This window comes from Rhinolophus hipposideros, assembly GCF_964194185.1.
Source record: "Rhinolophus hipposideros genome assembly, chromosome: 12".
NCBI classification, from domain to species: Eukaryota; Metazoa; Chordata; class Mammalia; order Chiroptera; family Rhinolophidae; genus Rhinolophus; species Rhinolophus hipposideros.
The window spans coordinates 77,501,817-77,527,968 of NC_138058.1; the positions used below are offsets into that span (position 1 = coordinate 77,501,817).

Below are 26,152 nucleotides of genomic sequence, written 5' to 3' on the forward strand. Positions count from 1 at the left end.
CCTGGGGAGGGGGCTGGGGAGGGGGCCTGGGGAGGGGACGTGGGGAAGGGACGTGGGGAGGGGACGTGGGGAGGGGGCCTGGGAAGGGGACCTGGGGAGGGGACATGGGGAGGGGGCCTGGGGAGCGGGCCTGGGGAGGGGGTCTGGGGAGGGGACGTGGGGAAGGGACGTGGGGAGGGGACGTGGGGAGGGGGCCTGGGAAGGGGACATGGGGAGGGGACCTGGGGAGGGGACCTCGGGAGGAGACCTGGGGAGGGGACCTGGGGAGGGGACGTGGGGAGGGGGCCTGGGGAGGGGGCCTGGGGAGGGGACCTGGAGAGGGGACATGGGGAGGGGGCCTGGGGAGGGGGCCTGGGGAGGGGACCTGGGGAGGGGACATGGGGAGGGGACCTGGGGAGGGGACGTGGGAACCGGACGTGGGGAGAAGGGGGAGGGGACGTGGGGAGGGGACGTGGGGAGAGGGGGGAGGGGACGTGGGGAGGGGACGTGGGGAGAGGGGGGAGGGGGGGAGATGGGCAGAGACCTGGGAGAAGTATTGGGGGCGATGGGGAAAGGGGGTAGAAGATGGGATGGGGAGGGCGGAGGGGTAGAGACGGGAGAAGGGGGAGAAGGGGAAAGGGAGAGACGGCGGGACGGAGGAGGGGAGAGGGAGCCGGGCAGATAGGAGAGCTGGGGAGGGAGGTGTGGAGGAGCCGAAGGAGGGGGAGCCGGACGCGGTGGGGGGGCGGGGAGGGAGATGGGGCGTGGGGGAGTCTGACGAAGATCCGCAGGGGGGACGAACACTCAGTGGCTTCTAATTAAAGCCGGCGCGGAGCCCTCGGGACCGGCCTGACGTCGGCAGGCGCGGGGATAAGAGCCGCCCCGAGGTCCGAGGCTGGACTGGCTCCGGCGCGCAGCGCAGGCGGCCGGCCATGGAGTAGCGGGAGCGGCGGACAGACCAGACCGAGGACCCGCGGCGCCGGCGCAGCGACAGGTAAGTGCGCGGGCGGCCCCGACCTCTGCCGGGCCGCGCGGCGCCCAGGGCTTCCGGGGGCCTGCACGGCGGACTTCGGGGACCCGGGTGGGGGCGACCGTCGCACAAAGGCGCCGCCGGGAACTTCGGCGCAGTGGCCGCCCGGGCGCGCGACGCCTCGGAGGGACCGGGTGCGAGGCGCCCCTGCCGCCCGCCGCGGGCTCCGCGTGGTCGCTGGAGGTTCCAGGAAGCCGTGCGGCCACGAGGCGCCCCGAGGAGCCGGCGGACGAGCGGCTCCCGAAAGCCGGGGGCGGCGGGGGCGGGACGGGCCGCGGGAGGGCGAGGCCGCCGCTCGGGGCGCACGGGAGGCCCGGCTCCCGCCTCCCCGGGTGGGGCTCGGTCCTGGGGGGCCGCGGTCCTGGGGGTGGCGGGTCGCGGGCACGGAGGCGCGGCCGTGGGGTCCGGGAGCCTGGGCAGCGCCGCCCGCCGCCCTCCGACTTTGTCCCCTCGTGTCCCCACCACTGTCCCCACAGCGAGGAGCTGCAGGCGCGCGGAGCCTCCTCGCCCGCCGACCGACCGACCGAGCGAGCGAGCGAGCGCACGATGCGCGGGCCCGGGCGCCCGCTCCTGCTGGGGCTGCTGCTCGTGCTGGGCGCGGCGGGGCCGGGCCGGGGGCTGGCGGAGCCCGGGGACGCGGCGCACAGGCAGACCCTGCTGCGGCTCATCGTGGAGCTCCTGCAGGAGCTCAGGAAGTCCCACTCGGGCGAGTCCAAGCGGCCGCCGCCCCCGGGCCAGCAGCACTTCGCCCCGGGCCGCGCGGAGGCCGCCGGCCGCCGGCCGTTCCCCGAGGAGCAGCGAGCGGGTGAGTGCGCGGCGCGGCCGGGGCGCGGGCTCCGGGACGGGACGGGACGGGACGGGACGGGACCGGACGGGACGGGACGGGAGCCCGGACGCGCGTTGTGACCGGGCGGGTCCACGGCGGGTGCTCCAGAAAACTAGGAAGACACCTTTTGTCAAAAGAAGGAAACAGCAAGTCCTTGAACGCTGCCTCGCGGACACGCAGCCGGACTTCGCTTCCAAACGCGCCAGTCGTTCCCTAGGCCGGTGGCGTCCGCACAGGACTGTCATCTGTTTTAGAGGCGGAAGTGTCACGCCCCACCCACGGCGGCGCCTGCCCGGGGCAGTTTCCCAGGAAAGCAGGCGACACGCCAGCCCCGGCCAGGCCACTAGGCGGGAGGCGCCGCGGCCGACACCCGGGTCGGAGACTCGGGGCTGATGCTCCCGCGCGGCTGAGGCGACGTCCAGGTAACTCCGAGCCGCGCGCGCAAACGAAGCTGCTGGTCCTGGGGCGGCCGGCGGTGAGCGCTGAGTGGAGGCAGAAGCCAGGCCGGACCGAGGGAAGTGGGCTTCCCGGCGCCCGCAGCCCCCCAGCTCGGCTTTCGCCGCAGGTGACGGTCCTGGGCTGCAAGGGGCACCTGCAGTCACTGCAGCTTTCACTACAGGTGCTTTAACACACTGAACCCCTTTTCTAAATCATACCAGGAAAAGTCCTGCAACACGATTCGTGTTTGAAGGATCAGGTTTTCTTTCTAGAAGTTTGAGACGTTGTGTTTTTTGATTCCTAAGATGTTCAAAATGAAAGCGACTGGCTCACTGGAAGCTAACCGCGAAAACCGCCAGCGCCACCACCGCTGCACACACGGTTTTCTTCACCTAGTAGCCTCAGGTCACTGTCTCCACCCCAGTGAGACACAGGCCACATGACACTGGAGCTTTGGGTGGAGGTAACACCACTGACAGAAAACTGTGTCCCTGCTGACGGGGGCTCACACTGTGTCATGTACAACTGCAAGTCAGTCATCCACACTCTCCAGTAAATTTCTTCGGCACTTACGTAAGATGACATGAAAGAATGCTTCTTTCAGGCAACACACAGTAATTAATTTCTATTCCCTTAAACAGAAATAGTTCCTCGAGACCTAAGGATGAAGGACAAGTTTCTGAAACACCTTACAGGTGAGTCTGGGGCCCAGTGCCCAGCCCTCCCCCGCACCCAGGGCCATCGCCCTGCCGGCCCTCACGGCCTGTCTCTTCTCCCTGTTGCAGGCCCTCTTTACTTCAGCCCCAAGTGCAGCAAACACTTCCACAGGCTCTACCACAACACCAGAGACTGCACCATCCCGGCATGTAAGTGACCGCATGAGCCCGGCCCCCACCAAACTGAGCAGGCACCGCACACGGGAGTCGGGGGCTGGGCCACCAGGCCCAGAGGCCATTGCCGCAGCTGGGCCAGACTCACTCCCGTACATGCACTGGGTACCTGGCCAACTCGTCCATCCGCAGCCTCATTCTGTTCATGGATTCTGGCCTCATGCCTGCGTTTGCACCTGTTCAACTGTGACAATCAAATACGTTAGGAAATGCATTGCTCACGTGACATGACAGTGCCATGCTCTGGGTGTGAAGCGAGGATGGCACTCGTGTTGTCCTCACCTTTTCTTTCCATCATGACTATCACTGGCCCCCCAAGCATCCCATCGCCGGTCAGTCCTCCTGCCGGCTTCACGGCCAGCTCAGAAATGCAGACTGACCCTTTGGTTGCAGTTGTCACTGCCCAGTGGTTTATCCACAACCAAATGTACTTTACTCCCCCCAAAGTGGCTGCCTGTGCTCTTCACAAAACATACAATGGTGACAAGTCACTTACTTGGTAGAGTGACATCTGCCAGAGCCCTAGACCATGTTACTCTGTATTTCCTTCCTGTGAAATGGGTAGCCTTCTGCTCGGGGATCATTTATCTGCTTCCTGAGGCCAGAGAACCTTCTCATTTTACAGCTTAGGTGTAGGTATATGTTTATGTTGGGATTGTAGATTCTAAACTTGAAAGTGACCTCTGGGACCCTGATTTATAACCCTCCCATTTGTGGGTGAGGACACATAACACGTGCACTGCTTGTGGTGCGGGCATCACAGACGCCACACAGGCCCGTCCGGACACGTGCGCCCCACCTGCTCACGGGCTCAGCCGCATGCCACCAAGACCCTGGTCACTGCACTTTGAGGTGGTCAGGCATCGCAGAGGTGGGGCCACAGACCTGCGCAGGGGTGAGTGGCCACTGACGGGGTTTGTGGCGGAGGCCGCGGCTGGAGATGGACGGCGCAGGCCCGGGAAAGGCCGGGCATTCCGTCCCACCCAGGCCTGCCGCAGGAAGTCCGCGGCACAGCGAGGTCCTCAGGTGGACAGCGGAGCTGGACAGCGTGCAGGCCGAGTGGGTCACCTCTGGGAGCTCTGGCCGTCCTGAGCTTACACAGTCCACTGGCTCCACATGTGACCTGTTTAGGGAAGCCACCTCCTAAAAACTGGTGCAGCTGAGCAACACCAGGAGTCTCGAAGCCCCAGCTTCCAGGTTCACGTGAGCATTTACTGTCACATTCTGTAAGTGCTCGGGAGGGCATTTTCTCACGGGTGGAATTAGCTCCTTGTGTACCGTATTTCCCGTTTCCACTTTACTCATCCACTCAGATTTTCACTCAGGAGTGTGAACCCTTCCGTCCTTAAGTAGGATCCTGTGGCTCTTGAACAGTGAGCTTCACTGACTTGCAAGCTGCTGCCCCTTTCCAGACAGTCACACTGAGGGACGTCCTTTGCGGCCAAGGCCACTGACCCTCCTTGTTTGCTGGGGCCGCCCCTGACACAGCAGCGACACAGGGACTGGTGTGAGATACCGGGAGGGGCCGTCACCTCGCATGGCACGGGCTTGTGGCCCCCTTCCCCACCAGGCCCTGTGCTCCGTGGCTGCACTAGCCGCCCACTTTCTTCAGGACTTGAATGCAGGAGGCTCTGCATTACAGTCGCTCACGTGGGGACTCAGCCTCATGAGGGCTGAAGGAAAACTAGCTTCTCTCATGAGAGCTCTGGCCCCTGGACGGAGAAATGGGCCGGGAGCAGCTGGGGGGGCGGGGGTGCACCGGCCTCCCTCACAGCCTGCCAGTCACGTGATTTAACTTCTGCTGTGTGACGCTAAAGCCCAGAAGTTCCATAAATTATTAAATCAACAACTTAGGGCCTGTGACTGCAGATGGCAGACTCCTTATTGCTTCTAGGGAATTCAGAATATTTAAAGAAGTAAAATGGCTTTAGCAGTTGATGTGCTTGTTTAAAAATACCTTTTATTTAAGAGTTGTTAACTGACAAAGGTCTGTGATTTATTTCCACTCCAGACTATAAAAGATGTGCCAGGCTTCTGACTCGGCTGGCGGTGAGTCCCGTGTGCATGGAGGGGTGAGGTAAGCCCACAGAACCGCAATGCCATACACACCAGACTGGAGTCCCGTTTGGGCACGAAAAATTCATGCACATGAGCACTGTTTCCCTGAAAATAAAACCTAGCCGGACCATCAGTTCTCATGCATCTTTTGTTGCAAAAATTAATGTAAGATCCGGTCTTACATTCTAGTACAATAAGACCCGGTCTTATATTAATTTTTGCTCCAAAAGACACATTAGAACTGATGGTCTGGCTAGGTCTTATTTTCAGGGAAACTCGGTAACAGGCATTCTTTGGCTAAAGGAACCTCACTTTGAGCAAGGCTGACATCACACTCCACATATCTCCAAACCTTGGCCATGAGGAGAGGGCAGCCCACTGGCCCATGCGTGACCCCAGGGCCCAGCTAGGATCACTCCTGTGACCGGCTGGCAGTGTGTTCATGCGGAGGAACGCCGACCATCCGCTGACTGACTGAGCAAAGGGCTTCGTGCACAGGTTACGGTGAGACCCTTTTAGCCTTTCCCTCAGTCACTAACAGCTCACAAATGAGCATCTGACGAACCACATCCACGCACATTCTATAGACAGAGCCGGCCAGTGTTTGCGCTGAAACTCATTATTGTGCCAACATGAAGTGAAAAATAGCCAAGAACAGCTATCCTCTTTAAACATTTCTAAGTTATTTTTTTCCATAGCTTCCAAGGGTAAAATTATAAATGCACATTAAGAATCTATGAACCAAACTTTACCTTGGCCTCCTGAGGGCCGATATGCAACACAAAATACCAATTATCAGTCATGCAGTCAATGGATGGACTGAAAGTTATTTTCCTGACACATGCCATAAAATTCAGTCACAAAACTGTAACGTCATAATTTTGTACTTGCTGTGTGTCCTGGGCATGGCCAGATGCCAAGTCCCCACTAATAAGACGTGCTATCCCAGAAACACGAATAAAGGAGTATCACACACACTGTCACTTTGCTAGTGGCTGCTGTGGTCTCCTGTTCGTGGCTGAGGCAGTGACCTTGCATGCGGGCACGCTCATGCGCGCTGTGGAGCAAATGTGCGGAAGGCGGAGGCAGCGGCTGCCTGGGACGGGGCGAGGTGTCCGGCTCCATCGCGCCGTCCTTGCCATCTTTTTGTCCCCATCACAAGTCCCCCATAGTCGTGAGGAACCACAGGAGGGGTTCAGTGAAGCGAGTGGCTAACAGAGGACAGAGCTTTTTCTTCAGGTGACCTGGAAGCGGGTGTTTATGCCCAAGCCGAGGGATGCTGGGCAGGGCTGTGGCCGCGTCACTTCTCAGCCGCACTGTCCAGTCTCTGCCATGGCCGCGGGGCACAGAGCGCGAGTTTCCTTTTGAAAGTGCTGAATGGATGGATAGGTGTGCGTCTCCCAAGGTGACATGCTAGGCAGACGAGAACGTTGCTTTCATCCAGCATTCCTTCACATGTGCTCCTACGTTTGCAGAGATGAGCCAGGCGCTCCACTGGCTCACAAGCGGGAGACAAGGCCCTCTGGCTATGCCCGCTGCCTGCGTCCCCGCTGCCGGCACTTACGCCTAGACAGATGGCTGCAGCGAGCGCGCAGGGGTGGTGTCACCGTCAGGGACTGGGCTTACCTACAGGCAGCTGAGTGTGCTTCTGCTCTCGCGTCCGCGTCCGCCTCCGGGTGGGCACAGCAGACTTGGGAACTTACGGGACACCAGAAAACAGGCGTCCTGGCTGTGGAGCACACACGTCTGGGGTGGCACTGACATCAGAGGGCCTTGCGTCCCTTCTCCACCCTAACCCAAGTCAGACTCTAATTAGATAGTGCGCCATATTAAAGATCAAAGAACTAAGGAATGGGGACACAGGAGGCCACTCCCAAAAGGCCCCCATGCTCAGTAGTCACACTTGTCACAACTGTCAGTAACTGTGCATTTTGGCCAAGAAATGGGTAAAGTTTAGAACAGGTATTTATTACTATAATAATTTCAAACATTTTTTAAAGATGAACTTCTAATTCAGTTTTAAATTGCCACAGCCAACTGAACTGGTCATGATGTACGCGACGGGCTGCTCTGGACCCAGCAGGGTGGGTTGGGGCACCAGCAAGCCTGGAGGGCAGGGCCCACAACAGACACTGCAGCAAGGTGGCAGGTGCCCGCAGATCCCCTCGTCCCACAGCTTCCTTCTGTCCTAAGTCACGTGGAGGTGGCAGTCCAGTCCAGACCATAACCTGTCTCGCTAAAGGCTGAGCCTGAGGTGGTCTGAGCACAGGGACTGTCCCATTTGTGACTTCAGAGAGACCCCTGCGCCTCCTTTCTGAAGCTCACTGACCGATCTCTGGCCAAGGACAGACGTGTCTCCTCCATCACACTGCGTCACCTGGACGGGCAGCTCAGGTTCAGTTAAAAGCCTGCGTGCTGGAAAGTCTCCAAAGAAACAGGTACCGGCTCAGTCTACACAGTGCAGCCTCATCTTAGTGACCTTGAAATTCATCATCACTTTGAAAAATGATAAAAGTACAATGGTTCGGGCATACGACATGCATTCGGGGAACTGCAGACCCTGTGGACACGGAGGTTAAGGCCGCTCAGCTTTCCCAGGGTTGCCACAAGTTGGAAGTCACGCCGCCTGAATGACTGAGGATTTGACAGCACACATACCAAAACTAAGCACTATTCTTTAGACTTGACTATGATTTATCATTCATCTTTCTAAAAATTTTACGACTTTTGTCCCTTTAGCACAGCAGACAGAACTAAGTTATTTTCCACAGTAACGTAGACAGCACTCTTTGGGACACAGCGAAATACACATGCACACTGAGACCCCTAGCTCATAACCACTGGGATATATAACAGGTCTTCCAGAACCCATAAAGCGTGCAGACTTATGAAGCCCATGCCTCTCTTTTCAGCAGTGGGTTGAGCGATGAAGGAGCCGTGAGAAGTGCCTTGGAGACCAACAGGAAAACAGAACCCACTACCTTCATACACATCCGTGAACAAGAGACGTATTTTTGCAGACTCTCCCATAATTCCTGTGGTTTGTATGTTGCTGACACTATTTGCAGACATATCCAGTAAACCGGCGTAGCTGACAGTGACCCTGCCACTCATCATTCCATAAAAATCCACGTCTGACGTGAGCGCTGGGACAGGACAGCACCTCCCTCCTGATTAGGTGAAACCACAAAGAATATTTGTTTATAAACAGATCTGAAACTATATTTTCATATAGCACATGGTATGATTTCATATTTTTATTACTTTTACAATTAAATTCCCAGATTATTTGGAAGTGCATGAAAAATTTTAAAAAAGAAACTTCAGCCGTGTTTTGGAGACAGTGGCGTGCAAATCTGTGAGCACATCCAGGCTAATTTCATTTGTCCTTTGTATAATAAATGTAACATAGTACCCAGACATTGTGCAATATGTAAATACTATAAATAAAACACAAGTAATAAAGTGTTTGTTATAATGAAATCTTCAAAGTGACTTTTTAGTTCCTAACAAGTTAGTTGTTGGGAATTCACAATTTACAAATCTGTGAAGAGATCATAATACTGGTAGAATGTCAGAGAATATGAAAGTCATAAACAAATGCAACGGGAAGACTACGGATTCCTGTAATCAACAATTAAATAATTTTTAAAGGGAGAGCTCACTACATACTGGTGACATGTCTTAGAACCTAATTCTGTAGTGACTATTTCAGATAAGCTTGTGCCTGAGTGGCCTGTGTGACTTCGTAATCACGAAAACACTAAAGAACCACAGAGTTCTAAGCTGTTGCAGATTTTTATAGGTATATCTGACCGGGTCTGAGTGGCTCCAATTTAAAGACAAGTGAATTCAGCTGTGAGTCTGCTCACAAGACACATATGGGTACAGCCATGACGACAAAGTGGATTCCCAGGGTTTGTCTGATGATCCATATTAGAGACACAAATGTAAATATTCAAGAAAACAAGCTACAGGGATTCATTTATGAAAATTGAGGAACAGAAAAATGTAAGAAACATCTCCCCTTTGTGCTTAGTAACGATTATCTGATGACCAGGGCAGGGTGTAATTTCTGGAGTGCTCTTGCTTAACCCTACGTTTTGTGGCTAATTATGTAACTTTTTTTTTCAATTCTTTATTATTATCAAATTCTCAACCTACCTTACCTCTCAAATTGTGCCTGTATGTCCGAGGAAGGTTTCACGGTAAGATTCTCGGATTCCAGGAGCCACCCCCAGTCTTGCTGACCCCCCAACCACCACAAGTGCAGTGGTGGGCCGGCTACAGCTCATCCTTCAGTCCTGAACACCTGGGTTCAGGACTAAACCCCCCCCCCCACCTGGGACCCCAAGGATACTGAGGACGGGGAGTCCCTAGCACCCAGGAGGAGCAGGCATCCAGTAGGCGGTCCCTTCTGACCCCCCAGAGTTACGACGAGGATTGACCAGACTGAGGGCTCGCCAGGCTTTCAGGTCAGGAACCAGGAATGGGGGTGAAGACGAGCTGGGACACGCAGGGGTCACCCCAGGAGACTGCACCCCCGCTGACGGTGGCGTCAGGCTAGGGTGCTGGATGCAGGGGCCTCGAACCTCTTTCACAAATGGACATGATTATAAGTGAAAGCAAAGAACTTATTTTCACCGTTTTACTTCCTAACACGGAAGATAAACATGCGCATACAACATCACAGATCATTTGAAAGGGATGAGAAAGGCATCGTTTTCTAACTGCTCTTCACTTGTCAATAAAAAAGCAGGCAGACACCAGACTTACACCTTAGTTGTACTTTTATAATTTGCCCCGTTTATTCTGAAAAGTCTTTTCTGACATATAGCCATATGAATTTTAAATTAGTTATCTCAAAGTACAGAGAAATTACCTTTGCTCGCCTATAAATTAAGCACTGATAGAAGAACATCAATATATAAGCATTCCAACATAGGCACTTTTTCCAACTTTTTCATTATTTTTTTCTACCTAAGCTAGTGCATGTTTGACACTCGGGTTACATATGCATCCGAAAGCAGAAACGCCCTCAAACCGACCAGCAGATGGACCAGCACACACAGATCCTTCTTTCTGGACATAATTAAACTCCAGAGGGAAAGGGGCTCAAATGGGAGCAAGCAGGACAACTTCTCCATGAAATGAACTAGACAGAAACTAGGAAGTCCCAGGTACTGAAACAAATGCCATAAAGCTTTCTGTCCTATCTTAAATATGTGAATGTGCACGCATGTGTGGGGGCCCACACGTCCCGTCCAGGCTGTTGGACAACAGGCCCGGCACACACAGAGGGGGTCGGGGACACGCTGCTTGTCCCCAGGCCATCCACAGACGTTGGGAAGAGGCAGCACACTGTACTCTGGGCCACCATGATGTCTGACTTGTTACGTTCTGCTGGGTTGTGGCAGGGTTTGGTTGTGACTGGAGAAAGGGAGGCTCCACTTGTCCAAGAACACTTCACGGGCCCCACAGATGGTCTGAGTCCAAGATATTTATTTATTCTTTGGCCAAACACAACAACTGGTTTCCATCTACAACTACGTTTTAAGACCAGAAACAGCAGGTCGGCTGGAGTCGCAGCGCCAGCCCTCGCCCGACGGGCAGTGAAGGGGGACAGCTAGCGGGCCTGCTCCAAGAAGGCCCTGCAGCACCGCACACACTGCTGGTACACAGTCTCGAAGTCGGAGTCGTTCCCCTGAAAGGAGGAAAAGGGACAGAGCCACCTAACCAGGTGCCCGAGAGGCTCGACCCATCGCCGCCCAAGGCAGGACCCAAAGGCTCACATCTGCTCGTGTGCATTACAACTGTACTTACATAGTAGGGGTCCTCAATAATAAGTCGTTTTTCTGGATCATAGCTCCCAAGGAGTTCGATTTTAGCTTTGCTGTTTTTCACTTGATTACTTTTCCTAGTCAGGTCTCTGTAAAATTAAAACATGAACTTAGTTTCCTGATCTATGGTTTCAAGTTATACAGGGACATTAGCTAGGGTTATATGCAATGTCCACATGAAAATCCAGCCAAGGTGGCTGATTTACAAAGAAATCAAACACTCGGCACATCTGTATGACCCCCATGCAGCTTAGGCCACAGGCTCCTGTCTCTTCCTGCAACAGCGGCTCTCCACAAACTACACAAAACACGCGTCCCGAAGCCAGAGAAGACCAGTGCTTTCTCCCAGGAAGGACATATGGAGACAGACAATCAAAAAGACCCTGTGTCAGATACTAAACAGATGACAGAACGGAGCTCACAGCCTGTAAACTCCGTCGTGGAGGGTGGCCAGCTCCGGCTGAGCTGTCTCCAGCATCTCATGTGGTGGTTCCCGTTCAGTGACTGAGCTTCCTGCTTTGAGGCCTCAGGTCCCCCGCCCCAGCTGGAAGCAGCCCCGCTCCGCAGACACCTCCCACCTCCAGCTTTCACTCTGCCACAAGAGGCAGCCTTCCCAGAGCTCACTTTGAGGGCTCCTCCAGGTAGTAAGCAAATCCCTGCTAGGCACTGGTCTCAGGGGAAACCTGGCCTCACAGCAACATTCGGCAAGGGGCGCTGGCAAACAGGAAGGAGCGCGGGGGGGGGCGGGCTCAGCTCCTCCCAGAAACAGTGCACAGTGCAGGGCGCCCAGTAAGCCTGCCGGTGGATCCCGTTACCAGGAAGTTTTCTAATAAAATGCTGTGAGTAATACCTAAGCGACTGTGTAAGTGAGAAAAATGAAAACCAAAGACATTCACAACTGAAAAACAAAAGTAAAACACCTACGTATTTTAACGAGGGTCCTGATTAACAAAGCCATAAGACAAGCGGTTCCATCCCATCTGTCCCGTGTACAAAGGTAACTAACTAAAGCAGATAGTTTCTCTTCATCAAACACCTGGGAGAGTTATGAATCAGCATCAGTGTCAGTCAGTAGCTTCCTGCGGGTGCAGAGGGCTGAGGCGATGCAGGGGGACGAGCCATGGTTCCAAGCACAGTGCACAGGAAAAGCTGTCGTGTCAGGAGTGGCACATAGCAGACAGGTCTCACAACTGAACACCTTGGGACAGTCCATCTGATCACCTAACCGGAGCCCCCTTCTAAGCTAGTACAATATACTGTAGTCACTAAGTTTTGGCATGACCGCGTTATATCATAGTCTTTCTCCACTAGGTGTTATTTTATTGCTGTAGCCCACACCAGACTGTAAACGTCACGAGGGCAGGCAACATGAAAGTCTTCTCGTCACTGTTTACAGTGCCTGCACTGTGACAGGCACACAGCTTCCCTGTTGCCCAAATACAACAAATCCCCTGGGCTCAAATGCACACGAAGCGATAGGGCCCGGTGGGAAGTGCGGCTCACGGGAGGCTTCACAGAGCACAGGCTAAAATGCCACCCGACGTATCACATCGTGAACTTGGGCATAGACCCCAACCTCCCTGTGCCTCAAGTCCCTCTGACGAGAGGGGTACCAGTGCAAACCTAGGGACCATGTGCTGTGGCCTGCAGAGAACGTAACAGGTTGTGTCACGGCTGGCCATTTCTGTCTAATACCCTCGTCTGTCAGTTTTTGGTTTCTAAACAATGAAGGCAATCAACAATTTAAATAGAGTAAGAAGTTTTCTCTTCTGTCGGTCCTACTTTTTTTGGGGGGGTGGGGCACAGCAGTAAAGGGGGAGTAAGACGGGAAACACAATGAAACACGACATTGTCCGTGGATCACTGCAGCCATGCCACTCACCACCCTGGGAAATCAGACTCGGCCATGTATAAAACTCTCACCACCCAGCTGGTCTTCAAATTAAGGCTAACTGAGCTCTCCCTTCTCTAAGGCTCTGTTTCTTTGTAAATACACCCCCTAAGACAATCCTAAATTACTTTCTGAATTTCTTACTATTCTTAAAAAAAACTAATTCTGTGTATGTAACGATCACCATCTATTAAAACTTTAGGATAATAAAAAAAGTCACTTTGGGCAACTAACTACTTGGCCTACTACTGAAATAAGAGTTGAACAGAAATACCCTTTAAAAAGGTGATTACCTCAGATTGCTTTCATCCATACATAGTATATAATCAAATGTGGCAAAGTCTTCTTTGGTAACCTAAAATTAAATAAGAAGTCAAAAACACAGTTTATATTTATACCAATCAAGTCTAGAGGATGCAAAGCAGAAAAAGAATTGCTCTATGGAAACCTGTTACTCAAAATTGAAATTTAGGGTACTTTAAAGTGAATACAGAGTTAACCTAGTTCCTAAAATTGTATTGCAAAGAAATTTTATATTATAAAGTTCCTGTTGTAAATATAAAATGATACAATACGTAAACACAAAGTTTGTATTTCATCTTCAATTTCTAAGTAACAATGTATAATTCAATTAACACATTAAAATGTCACACAGATGAAAAAAACAATGACCCAAAATCTATGGGACACAGCAAAAGCATTCCTAGGAAGGAAATTCATAGCAACATAGACTATCTCAAGAATAAGAACAATCTCAAAAAAACAATCTAACCTTACACCTAAAGTAACTAGAAAAAGAGCAAAGCCCAGAGTGAGCAGAAGGGAATAATAAAGATCAGACCAGAAATAAATGAAATAGAGACTAAACAATAATAAAGATCGATGAAACTAAGAGCAGGTTCTTTCAAAAGATAAACATAATTTGGTAAACTTTTAGCCAAACTCATCAAGAAAAAAAGAGAGGGACCAAATAAACAAAATCAGAAATGAAAGTGACAATCGACGCCACAGAAATACAAAGCATTATAAGGAAACACAAGAAATAATTATATGCCAAAAAAACTGGACATCCGGGGAGAAATAGATAAAATTCCCAGAAATATGCAATCTTCCAGGACTGAATCAGGAAGAAACAGAAAATCTGAACAGACTGATTACTACTAACAAAATCGAATCAGTAATCAAAAAACTCCCAACAAAAGTCCTGGACCAGATGGTTTTACAAGTGAGTATTATTACCAAACATTTGCAGAATTAGTATCTATCCTTCTCAAACTCTTCCAAAAAACTGAAGAGGGAAGGAAAACTCCAAAACACATTCTACGAGGCCACCATTATCCTGATACCAAAACCATACAGAGACACTACAAAAATGAAAATTACAGGCCAATATCCCTGAAGAACATAGATGCAAAAATCCTCAACCAAATATTAGCAAACCAAATTCAGCAATACATTAAAAAGATCATACACCACAACCAAGTGGGATTTATTCCTGGTACGCAAGGTTGGTTCAATTTCCAAAAATCAATGAATGTGATACATCACATAAACAAAAGATTTACTGCACTCAAGGAAAAAAGTCATATGATCATATCAATAGATGCAGAAAAAGCATTTGACAAAATCCAACATCCATTTATGATAAAACTCTCAGCAAAGTGGGGATGGAGGGAACACACCTCAACATAATAAAGGCCACATATGACACACCCACAGCTAACATCAAACTCAAATGGTGAAAAGCTAAAAGCTTTTCCTGTAAGACCCGGAACAAGACAAGAATGCCCACTTAGTACTATAAGTCCCAGCTACACAGCAATCAGACAAGAAAAAGAAATAAAAGGCATCCAAATTGAAAGGAAGTAGTAAAATTGTCATTATTTGCAGATGACAGGATGCTATATAGAGAATCCTGAAGATTCCACCAAAAACTATTTGAATAACTGAATTCAGTAAAGTAGCAGGATATAAAATTAATATTGAGAAATTGGTTGCATTTTTATACACCAATAAGAAACTACCAGAAAGACAAATTAAGAAAACAATCCCATTTATAATGTCATCAAAAAAAAAAAACAAAAAAAAAACCAAAATCTAGGAATAAATTTAACCAAGGTGGTAAAAGACCCATACTTGGAAAACTAGAACATTTTGCTGAAACAGAAGTTGAAGATACAAATTAATGGAAGGGTATACTGTGCTCATGGATTGAAAGAATTAACATTGTTAAAATGTCCATACTACCCAAAGCAATATACAGATTCAACCCCAAAATACCAACGGCATTTTTCACAGAACTACAACAAATAATCCTAAGATTTATATGGATCCACAAAAGACCCCAAATAGTCACAGCAATATTGAGAAGAACAAAGTTGGAGGTATCATGCTACCTGATATCAAACTATACTAAGGCTATGGTAATCAAAACAGCATAATATTGACATAAAAACAGATACACAGATCAATGAACATAAGAACACAGAGCCCAAAAATAAACCCTCACTTATTACAGAGCCCAAAAATAAACCCTCACTTATATGATCAATTAATCTATGACAAAGGAGACAAAACTATACAATGGGGTAAAGACAGTCGCTTGAATAAATGGTGTTGGGAAAACTGGGTACGTGAAAACAAATTAAACTAAACCACTTTCTTACACCATATACAAATTTAAACTCAAAATGTATTAAAAACTTAAATGCAAGATAGTAAAATCCATAGAAGTCCTAGAAAAAAATATAGGCAGTAAACTCTTTGACAGTGGTCTTAGCAGAATTTTTTTTTTTTTTTTTTCTTAAGGAGGGCGCAGCTCATGGTGGCCTATGTGGGGATCAAACCGGCAAAGTTATTAACACCGCACTCTAACCAACTGAACTAACTGGCCACCCTGCAGAATATTTTTGGATATGTCTCCTGGGGCAAGGGCAACAAAAGGAAAAATAAACAAATGGGATTACATCAAATTAAAGTTTTTTCACTGCAAAGGAAATCAACAAAACAGAAAAGCAACCTACTGAATGGGAGAAGATACATGCAAATGATATATCCAATAAGGGATTAATACCCAAAATATGTAAGGAACTCATACATAAAAAAAAATAATAATAATAATCCATAAAAAATATGCAAAAGACCTGAACAGACATTTCTCCAAAGAGGACATGCACATGGTCAGCAGATCTATGAAAAGATGCTCAACGTCACTAATCATCAGGGAAATGCAAATCAAAACCACAATGAGATACCACCTCACACCTGTCAGAATGGCGTCATTAGTAAAGCAACAAACAACAAGTGTTGGAGAGGCTGTGGAGAGAAGGGAACCCTCCTGCACTGCTGGTGGGAATGCAGATTGGTGCAGCCACTACTGAAAACTGTGTGGAGCTTCCTCAAAAAATTAAAAATAGAACTACCTTAGGACCCATCAATTCCACTTCTGAGTATTTACGTGAAAAAATCCAAAACATGAATTCGAAAACATATCTGCACCCCTCTGTTCACTGCAGCATTATTTACAATGGCCAAGATATGGAAGCAAGCCCCGTGCCCATCAACAGACGACAGGATAAAGAGGAGGAGGTGCATATATACAATGGAGTATTACTCAGCCATAAAAAGAATGAAATCCTGCCATTTGAGACAATATGGAGGGACCTAGAGGGTATTATGTGAAGTGGATTAAGTCAGACAAAGACAAAAACCATATGATTTCACTTATACGTAGAATCTAAAGAAGAAAATAAATGAATAAACAAAACAGAAACAGACTCATAGACACAGAAAACTGATAGTTGCCAGATGGGAGGAGGTGGGGAAATGGGTGAAAAAAGCGAAAGGGATTAGTAAGTACAAACTGCCAGTTATAAAAGTCACGGAGATGTAAGTACAGCAGAGGGAATACAGTCACTGATACTGTAATAACTGTGTGTGGTGCCAGGTGGGTACCAGACTCATGGTGATCACCTCGTAAGGCACAGAAAAGGCCACTACTATGCTGTACATTGGAAACTAATATAATACTATAACAACTATAATTCAAAAATAAATTTAAAAAACAAAATGAAACTAAATGCCACACATTCAACCCCCTTCGGTATTTTACTCTGCTTTTCCCTCGACAAGTACTTAACATCCTAGGCCCTGGTACTCCCAACCCTGACACGTGTGAGTCGCTAGGTGTGCAACTGAGACAATTGCACACTGGTGTCCCCTGAAGAGACACATACAGAAACATTCACAGCAGCACTGAGTCCCAAGCTAGAAACCAAAGCAGGATGGGCACAAGGTGTAGCACAGCTGTGAAATGACCAAGTCCGGCATGAATGTGAGTAAGCCTGGCCCCAAGGCACACTATGGAGAACCCAAGAGAAGCTGATGGGCAGATTACACATTACAGGACCCACTGCCATGAAGCTGGAACGATAGGACACACTTCATTGGTGACCTCTGGAGCAGAGGGGGCAGTGCTGCTCATGCTGTAAAAATGTACTGGGCTGACACTGACAATCTGTGCACACGTCAAAGACGTTTACTGAAAAGAGGAAAGAATGTACGATAAAGTAAACATCTCCACAGAACTAACCGGACGTGAGCGTTCACTTACTCAAGAGAGCTGACTGCATTCATTAAAAAGAAAAAAGCACCCGAAATGCATTTTATTTATTAAACCCAAGTGGAAAGTACTGGGAAAATTAACACTTTACGAAATGCAATAGAATAGTTCTCATACAAATTGGGACAACTGCTAAAGAGAAAACCTGTAAACATTAGCAAGAGTAAAAAATTCAAGATCTGATGTGATACTAATTTATAAAACATACTTTATCAGTGCTTCAGAATTTTTTTAAAAAAATCATTGAGCAAATTTTCTTAAGAGCAACAGGAAAAGAAACAGGCAAAAAAAAGATTCTGTAGAAACACTACTTCTAAAACTGGTAATTACAAGTTTTCTTAAAAAATAAAGTTTCTAGCTTTTTTTATGACGTGTATTTAATACTTCATTAGTATGCACATTTATTACATAATAGTACACAAAAAAATCATCCAATCTTGGCAAAAAATAGAAAATGTAAAAGTATGACTACTCACAATTCTGAAGAACTCCTTAAAAAGATATCTATATTCTTAAAAAAATATATAAAAAAGAAACTGGCAAAGTACGCAAAAGCTCGAAGAGATTAGAATGCACAAACGATTAAATGTTTAACCTTCTGTCCAATGAAAATTCCATTTAAGAAAGGGTCAGGTCCTTGAAGTAGTTAATTTAAATAGTGAATTGTTAACACACAGTCTAATGACAGAGCCAGAAATCAGAAGTTCACATATCTCAGAGTAAGTTACCTAAGCCAAAAACAATGTGTGCACTGCTAATTTCTGAGTCATCAGTAATGTACTAAAAGTGTTTCTAAGACATTTTGTTTTGTGGATTTTCTGGCTCATATCTCGATATGTTTTTATTAAAACAAACTGGTGATCAAACCCCAGATCTACCATTTGAAGCTGAGTAACCTTCAATAAGTCATTTATTTTCTGTCCAGAACTCAGTTTCTTGATCTGCAAAATGGGTTCTCCAACCACTCCTTTCCCTAGTGAAGTAAGGGAGAGGATAAAAGTTGAGCTGATCAAAATTACAAATGCAATGCTGTATGGCAAAGCAATTTGAAAAGCTTTACAAGATTCATTATAGCCATGATTAAAGCATCTTTGCCCAGGCTTACAAAAAGTTCTGATTCAACCACTAGTACTAAATTATGGTTCTCACGTGCCATCCATACTATCAATGTGCAATGTATCTGACAACTGATTTTCAAGACATTCAGCTTCTGATTTGAAGGCCCCCAAAGCCCACCTCTGGACACAGCCCATGCTGACACCAGCCCACAGCCATGCTGGGCCTACAAGCCAGTACGCTTCCTTAGGCTGAATACAAAAGGAAGCCATAGATTTAAAAAACAAATCCAACTTGATCTCCATGAAACAGTCACAGTGGTAAAAATGTTCCTGCAGAACAGCGTACGAGGCGTTTTGTGTCAGAAATGGAGCCAATTTCTTTAGAAGCCGGCCCCTGTAGTTCTGGAAGGTCCTGGCATGGTCCTAGTGACACACTGTGTGTGGAGCCGGTGGGCCCGAGGTCCCCACTAGGAATGCTGAAGGAAAACCTCAGTGTCCCGTGGTTATGCGAGGCTGGAGCCCTGCGGCCCAGGAAGGTGCGGGCAGCTCCGGATGGCCATTTAAATCCGGGAAAATGTAAGATTCAGTCCCGCCGTCACACCGGCCACCTGCAGCCAGGGCTCCCCACTGGACAGAGTAGGCAGACGGTCCTGCTGGGTGGCGCCAACAGTGCCTCTGGGCACCATGGACAAGTGTGCCTGGATGTGTCACACGGCACTGTCCTAGCAGCCAGCTCGTATGGCAGCAGACTGGTCATGGTGGTCCCAGTATTCGAGACCACACAGAGAGAAATACAGAGGTGAGTTCTCAGCCATGCTCTTGCCGCCCCAAAGTATGTAATTACGTGCATTGTAGTAAGGAAATTCCAAGACCCCCACTGTCTGTCAGGACCGTGGAACCAGGGGTGAAACTAAGCAGGTCCCAGGGGCAGGTAAACGGACCATAAGTAAACGCACAATAGGGACGCCTGGTAAACACACAATAGGGATGCCTGGGCAAGCGTGTCACCACATACCAAGTTAGGACTCTACGTATTAGAATGAAGCAAGGGCTCGTCTACCTGTCTGGCTTTATGGGCTGTGTCAATGCCATGGTTTCTCAGGCAGCTCACAGCTCTCGGATCTGGTGACCGGCCCACGTTCCAGTCAGAAACAGCACTGCTGTCCACGGTCCACTGCAACACAAACACACGAGCACCTTCGCGTGAGGCACCGTACCTGCCGGGCGACGTGGCTCATGGGGACGCCATGCTTCTTCATGCAGTTCTGCCCTCGGTAGTCAGGAGGATTCCCGATCTCATACGTGGACGTGGCCGCACTGTCTATCCTCCACTGTGGGAGAAGAAAAGACGTTTTTTCGCAGTTTCCTGCCCCAAAGGAATGCAGGTTTGCCTTTCAAGACAGTGAACGGTACTTACAGCATCGGAAATGTTTTGATCAGTGACAAGTTTTCTGAAAACTGCTTCTGCAATGGGTGATCGACAGATGTTACCTTAAGAAAGGGGGGAGGGTAGAAAGTGAGCGTCAGGCCTGAGGGAAGGGCAGAGGCTGACTTGCATTCTGGTGTGAGCTGCCAACCACTTCACACGCCCGACCACAGTGACACTGCCCTAAGGAAAGCCAGGCGAACATGAGCACCACCAGGGCGCCAGACCCTCTGGCGGACAGCTGGCCAAACCCAAGTTCAATCATGAGACACTGACTGTTCAAGTGCTTGAAGTGCAGATGACAAGAAATCAACAAAGTGGCTGCAAGCAGCCTATTTTTCTGAAATACGAGAGTTACTGGGTGTATTTTCAGGGATATTCCACACGGTAAGACAACACATGCAGGCGTTAATGGCAGTCCGACATAAACACCACTGCAGATCTGTGCCAAGCCCCGCCTGGTGCTGGAGCCAGGCGCCCCCACTGTGTTGGGGTACAGGCCCAAGCTGCCACACCTCCCAGAGCCCAGCATCAGCTGCAATTCTGGAATTCTCTAGAAGGACCCAGAACTCAGGAAAGCGCTACGCTTATGATTGCAGTTTTACCAGAACAAAAAGATACAAAGCAGAACCAGCCAAAGTTGGAAAGTGTAGAGCACATTCCGGAGGAATTCCAAAGCTCTTGGGTCCTCGGGGACCTGTCACCTCCTGTCATCAAGGGCATGACTGAGAGAATTATTAGCCTGTGGTTGTCCGGCACCCACTCCTCAGCCCCTCCCGTATAGGACCTCCTGGGGAACAAGACACTCTTCCCGCTACTAGGGAATTCAAGGGACTTGGAGGTGACCTCCCAGGAAGTCAGGACAAAGGCCACCCCGTCATCAGGTGGGGCCAAATTCCTTACTACACAGGGGAAAAGTAAGACACGAAATACTCTCAAAATATTCTACCATGTGCCAAGCAATGCATTTACAGGAGCTACAGAGCTTACAGTGATGAGAACAAGGAAGTAAATGCTGACTGACGAGCAACATTCTACAGAAGAGGTTCTAAAAAGCATAAAGAAGACAATAAGAAAACTTCTCATCAGAAGAAAAGGGGGAGTAGAGCTGATCTTTAAGGGATGAGGAGGATTTAAGGGGCATGAAAGTCGGGGTGGCTGTGTGAGGAGGCAGCAAGGCCACTTCAGGCACGGAGAGTAAATGCATGCATGGGAGCTGGCGGGCCCCGAGAACAGGACCCTAACCTGCGGCCAAGGTTGGGTGCACCCTAACCTGGGAAGACACGGAAGGTTCTGGGGAGAGGAGTGACGAGACTTGTCCCACAAGCATTATCTCGTGTGTCCACCTCTTCCGAGCCAGGCACTATGCCAGGCCCTGGGGAGAGAAAGCTGCTGCAGACCCAGACCAGACCCTTCGCACCAGCTAGGGAAATACCCATGGATGGAAGAGCTGGAGACCCTCCAAGGCCAATGGGGAATAGCCAGGGACAGACCGGAATTGAAGTTTGGGCTGGGGAGAGACCTCGAAGGGAGGGAAAAGAGAACTCTGAGTAGATGGCACTAGATGACAGACTTTACTCTTTGATAATCTTCTGGTTTCCAATAAACAACAGATCTTCTAAACTGTTGTGACAACAAACAACTACCATGTTTCCCCGAAAATAACACTGGGTCTTATATTAATCTTTGTCCCAAAAGACGTATTAAGGCATATTTTCAGGGGATGCCTTATTTTTTCATGTACAACAATCTATATTTATTCAAATACAGTCATGTCATCTTCTTCTGGAACAATGTCATAATGTACTAAATGTGTCTGTCTGGCTGTCAATCTCTACTAGGGCTCATTTTCGGGGTAGGTCTTACTTTCGGGGAAACGCGGTAATTGGCTATTGTGTAAACCAACTCATTGACTTAACAATATTCTTCAACTTCTACATGAAGACAGGAATTAACCCTGAAAGCCCTCTAGAAGCTAGTTTTTGCTGTGAAGTTTTTCCTCTCCACATCCTAAATTTTTGTCTAATTTTTAAAACAGGTATTAGCACCCCCACTATTTTAATTATGGAAAGGTTACCATGGGTGTATCATCATTTTACTTGCCACCATATACCCCAGGGAATACTTTTAAGAGCAATCATTTTTCCAAACTAAAATAACTGTTATTATTTTGGAACTCTAGAATAATAGATGCCTAATATCTCAGCATCGGAAGACATAATAAAAAGACTAGTTTCACTTTACAAATAATTATAATTAACTATAAAATAACTTTTTAGTTTTCCCACAAGACAAAACCATGGACTGTTTTCACTGCCTTGAAGTTAAGGCATATTCATCCACATGTACTTTTCCCCAGATAGTTATATTTACAGCAAGATGTGTGTTTAATAGATGTACGTTTAAATAGGAAAAAAATCAAACAACTTTACTGCTACAAAGATTAGAAGTCACATGACCTAAAATATCAACAGATAAGAAACCTGCCTATCACTTGACGTCTTGATTTCAAAAAGTGACATCACCAAATTCATGTGTTACCTAAAGATGGAGCGTGTCAGTAAAACCCAGTACTTCATGTTTTACCTATGGAAAAGTTGTAAAACTTAAAATGTCATCCTCAGGCTTCTTTAGAGAAACATGTTCAATCTGTGAAGTCTTAAGTCTGTTTGTTCCAAATTAGGCAGTCTAACATATACTGATTCAACACCTTCGTCTCTAGGACAGAGACTCAGAAAACACCACAGTCTCCAAGGGCAGGGGCGATGTCGGTCCCAGCCAGTGAGGCCCAACACCAGCATACCAACCACTCACTCAGTAAACATCGGTTTTTTTGTAGGACAAAGTATGTTATCACCTCCAACTGTGCCAGCTGTGGCATGATTAGCAGCAGCACATTCTCTCATCTGTACGTCTCTATCTTACAAAAACATAAAACACTTCTAATAATCTTGCCAAAAGGAGTTCAGGCTCTCTCTGCCACTGGCCTCCCACATGGCCCCTCCACGTCTCCCACAAGCTGGACTACTCACCACCTCCACCTCACCACCTCCACCAGCCCCGCTCTGGTCTCCCCTCAGGCTAATGTCAACACTTTTTTTTAAGTTCCCACCTCTATTCAAAATCCTCCAAAGACCAACCTAGTTCAGAGTAAGCTCCATCCTCACATGGCCTCTCTAGACCTGTCCTCCTTAGGCTTTGAAATGGGGGTCCAAAAACATGGCTCACGACACACCACCTTTGTGCACAGCCCACAGAGGTAAGGATAACTTCTACATTTTTACATAGATGGAAAAAAAATCCTCAAAAGTAGAATAATATCTTGTGACATGAGAAAATTACATGGAATTGAAATCCCAGGGTTCATGAGTATTTTGGGAGCACAGGAGGCAGGGTGAAAGAACCGTCTAAGTGGTCAGTCAGCACACAATACTTGCTCTCCGACTCTTTACACAGAGAGTTTGCAGACCCCATCCCAGAGCTCTCACTGTATGCGAGGAATTAAGTTCTGCCCTCCTGATGAGAATGGTACCCATCAGGATGCCCAGAGCACAGAAAAAAGTCATTCCAAGTGTCTTCCAGGCCTCAGGTACAGATGAGGGTCCTGGCTGGGAAAGTCTGCTGGTCACCAGGCCCGGCCCCTGTGCCCATGCCAATTCTTGAACCGGATCTAGCAGACTCCAAAATCTTCCCTGCTTCCCTCTGGACCAGGATGCCTTTCCACAATACCCCAGGCTTGTGTCCTCACTTCTTTCAAGTCTTTGCTCAAAAGTCACCTTGTAGGTGAGGGGTCGCTGCCTCCTATACTGAAAACTGCACTCCATTCCCATCCCCTCTTTCCTGCTTTTCTGTTCTCAACATGACACTAACCATCGAAACTAATCATCGAGTGACTGGGCTGCTGATGACAAGGTGTGAGCCCCGGGAAGGCCGTGGTTTTCTGTTTTTGCCACTACTGTCTCCCTGGCACTCAGAACGGTGCCTGGTAGTAGTCACTGCTAAAAAACAAAATTGTATCAAAGATAAACATACAAGCACAGATGTTCCATTAACAGATACCGTGGTGCACCTGACTTGCCTTTCATAAATGTATTGATTCTGTCAGTCAGCCTTCAGTGGAGAGCTTAACAAAGAAATGACGACCACTGCAGCCGGATGGCTCAGCTGGTGAGAGCACGAGCTGTCAGCAAAAAGCTTGCCAGCTCAATTCACGCATGGGAAGGTGGGCTGCGCCTGAAGATTGAAAACGGCGACTGGACTTGGAGCTGAGCTGCGCCCTCCACAACTAGATTGGACAATGAGTTGGAGCTGGTGGGCCCTGGAAAAACACACTGTTCCCCGACAGTCCCCAATTTAAAAAAAAAATTAAAAAAAGAAAGAAATGATGCGCAATATCAAAGTGAGACGAAATGGCCCTTTTCTCCTCTCCTAGAAATTCAATTCTGCAAATACCTAGCGAGTGTCACACACTGTCTTAAAGCTGGAAATAAAAAAAATAAGCCAGTTACTGCCCTGAAGATGGCTAACTCTAGCGGTGCTCTCAACAAGCTATCCAGCAATTCCAGTGACATTCACGTAACGAAAGGCGTCTACAGAAGATCACTGGGACCAGCACCTCCACCCAGAGGACCTGGGAAAAGGAGGGACACTGCGTCCGAGCTGAGAGGAGGGCTTTCCAGGCAAAATGCGGAAAGGGGGCCCAGGAAGAGCCACGCGGCGACGCAGCAGGTGCCCACACGCTGGGGCGCAGCTAAGCTCGAGGCAGGCAGTGTCCGGGGGGAGCGCTCAGGGAAAGGAGAGGGGGGTACAGGGCACAGGCGGCCACCTGTCGTCTCTGGACTTGTCGTCTCTGGACGGACGCGCCACAAAAGGCAGCGGGAAGGTCACTGCGGGAAATGCCGGCGTCAGACGTGAAGCGCCCGGAGCAGGAGGGCCCGTCCTGAGCGGTGGTGCCGGGAGGACCCTGAAAACTGAAGGGAACGTGGACTCTACGTCGAGGAGGGAAGCGAACGGGTGAAATCCTCAGAAGCAAAAGAGTCCTGGGTTGGACGGTACCGGGAAGCAGCGCAACGCCGGCACGTGGGCTGGCGCCCCAGCGGTCGGGAGGGGCAGCTCTCTCCGGCGCGGCTTGGACAACCCAAAGCCCGCACTCCAGCTGCCCGCAGCTCAGACCCACCTACAGGCGTCGTCACGCGCGTCCGCGCATCAGGGGCTCTAACACAGGGTGTCAGTCCGGCAGCCTCAGGTGTGCCCGCCAAGGGCTCACAGGGCTGCAGGCAGGGGCCACGGGAGGGCCCCGGCTTGTGGGGCGGGGGCGCGGGGCGGGGGCGCGGGGCACGGGCGCCGACACGCCGCTTCGCACTGGCTGCGTGGGTGACGGGACCCCGACCCGAGCGGCCTGGGCGAAGGCGAGAGGTCCCAGGCTCTCGGAGAGAGCCGAGCAGGTACAGGCGACCCGGCTCTGCTAGCAGCGGACGGGGAGGGGAGCGGTCTCGCACAGCGGGCCCGGCGGGTACGCGGCACCAAGCGACAACTGGGGCGACACCAGCGGCGACACCAGCGCAGCGTCGGGGCCCGGGGCCCCGGCTCCTCCCAGTCACCGTCTCCGGTGCAGGGCGCAGTCCGCAGCGCACGAGGCCCACCCAACCCTCCAGGCAAGTAGCGCCGTCTCACCCAGACACACGAACAACACCGACTTGGGGACCCGCTCCGCCATCTTCCCGCGCAAACGCAGAGGCGCCTACTGACCGCGTCGGAACGTTTCTGGCGCAGCGCCTGCGCACTGAGCACGCCACCCGCGCTCGCGCCGTCAGACTTTGGCTCCGCCCCGGGCGAACCAGCGGTCTCGCGCCTGCGCAGTCAGGTTTCACCTATGCGAGCGGGGGGCGGGACCGGGAGTAGCCTGGAGATGGGGGAGGGGTGCGGGAGGGGGCGGAGCCGGGAGCGCCCGGAGGCGGAGGGAGGGGCTTCGGGGCTGGGACGCGGGAGGCGGGTTCCAGAGGCTCGCGGAGCGCAGGAGCGGCGCTTCCGGGAGGGGCCGGGGGAGGCGGGGTCGTCAGTCACCTGGAAGGCGGGTGGGGTGGGGTTCCGACCGG

At 49.8% G+C, this 26,152-nt stretch overlaps 2 protein-coding genes across 4 annotated transcripts; one reads left to right on the forward strand and one right to left on the reverse strand.

Moving 5' to 3' along the window:
• Nucleotides 1-795: 795 nt before the first annotated feature.
• Nucleotides 796-8,701, forward strand: ALKAL2 (ALK and LTK ligand 2). The gene is made up of 6 exons (XM_081068143.1): nucleotides 796-973; nucleotides 1,486-1,814; nucleotides 2,915-2,968; nucleotides 3,059-3,139; nucleotides 5,175-5,240; nucleotides 8,134-8,701. Exons 2-5 carry the CDS (start codon nucleotides 1,556-1,558, stop codon nucleotides 5,237-5,239), a joined length of 459 nt encoding a protein of 152 aa, XP_080924269.1. The 5' UTR covers nucleotides 796-973; nucleotides 1,486-1,555; the 3' UTR covers nucleotide 5,240; nucleotides 8,134-8,701.
• ACP1 (acid phosphatase 1) lies at nucleotides 8,668-25,929 on the reverse strand. 3 transcript variants are annotated; one of them, XM_081068140.1, is made up of 6 exons: nucleotides 25,731-25,929; nucleotides 20,049-20,122; nucleotides 19,849-19,962; nucleotides 13,246-13,307; nucleotides 11,045-11,150; nucleotides 8,668-10,925 (listed from the first exon to the last, which is right to left on the reverse strand). In XM_081068140.1, exons 1-6 carry the CDS (start codon nucleotides 25,771-25,773, stop codon nucleotides 10,848-10,850), a joined length of 477 nt encoding a protein of 158 aa, XP_080924266.1. In that variant the 5' UTR covers nucleotides 25,774-25,929; the 3' UTR covers nucleotides 8,668-10,847. The 3 variants fall into 3 exon arrangements, with proteins under 3 accessions (XP_080924266.1, XP_080924267.1, XP_080924268.1); XM_081068141.1 differs by lacking the exon at nucleotides 19,849-19,962 and adding an exon at nucleotides 19,692-19,805 and having other exon boundaries at nucleotides 25,731-25,850; XM_081068142.1 differs by having other exon boundaries at nucleotides 24,136-25,789.
• Between the last annotated feature and the right edge of the window lie 223 nt (nucleotides 25,930-26,152).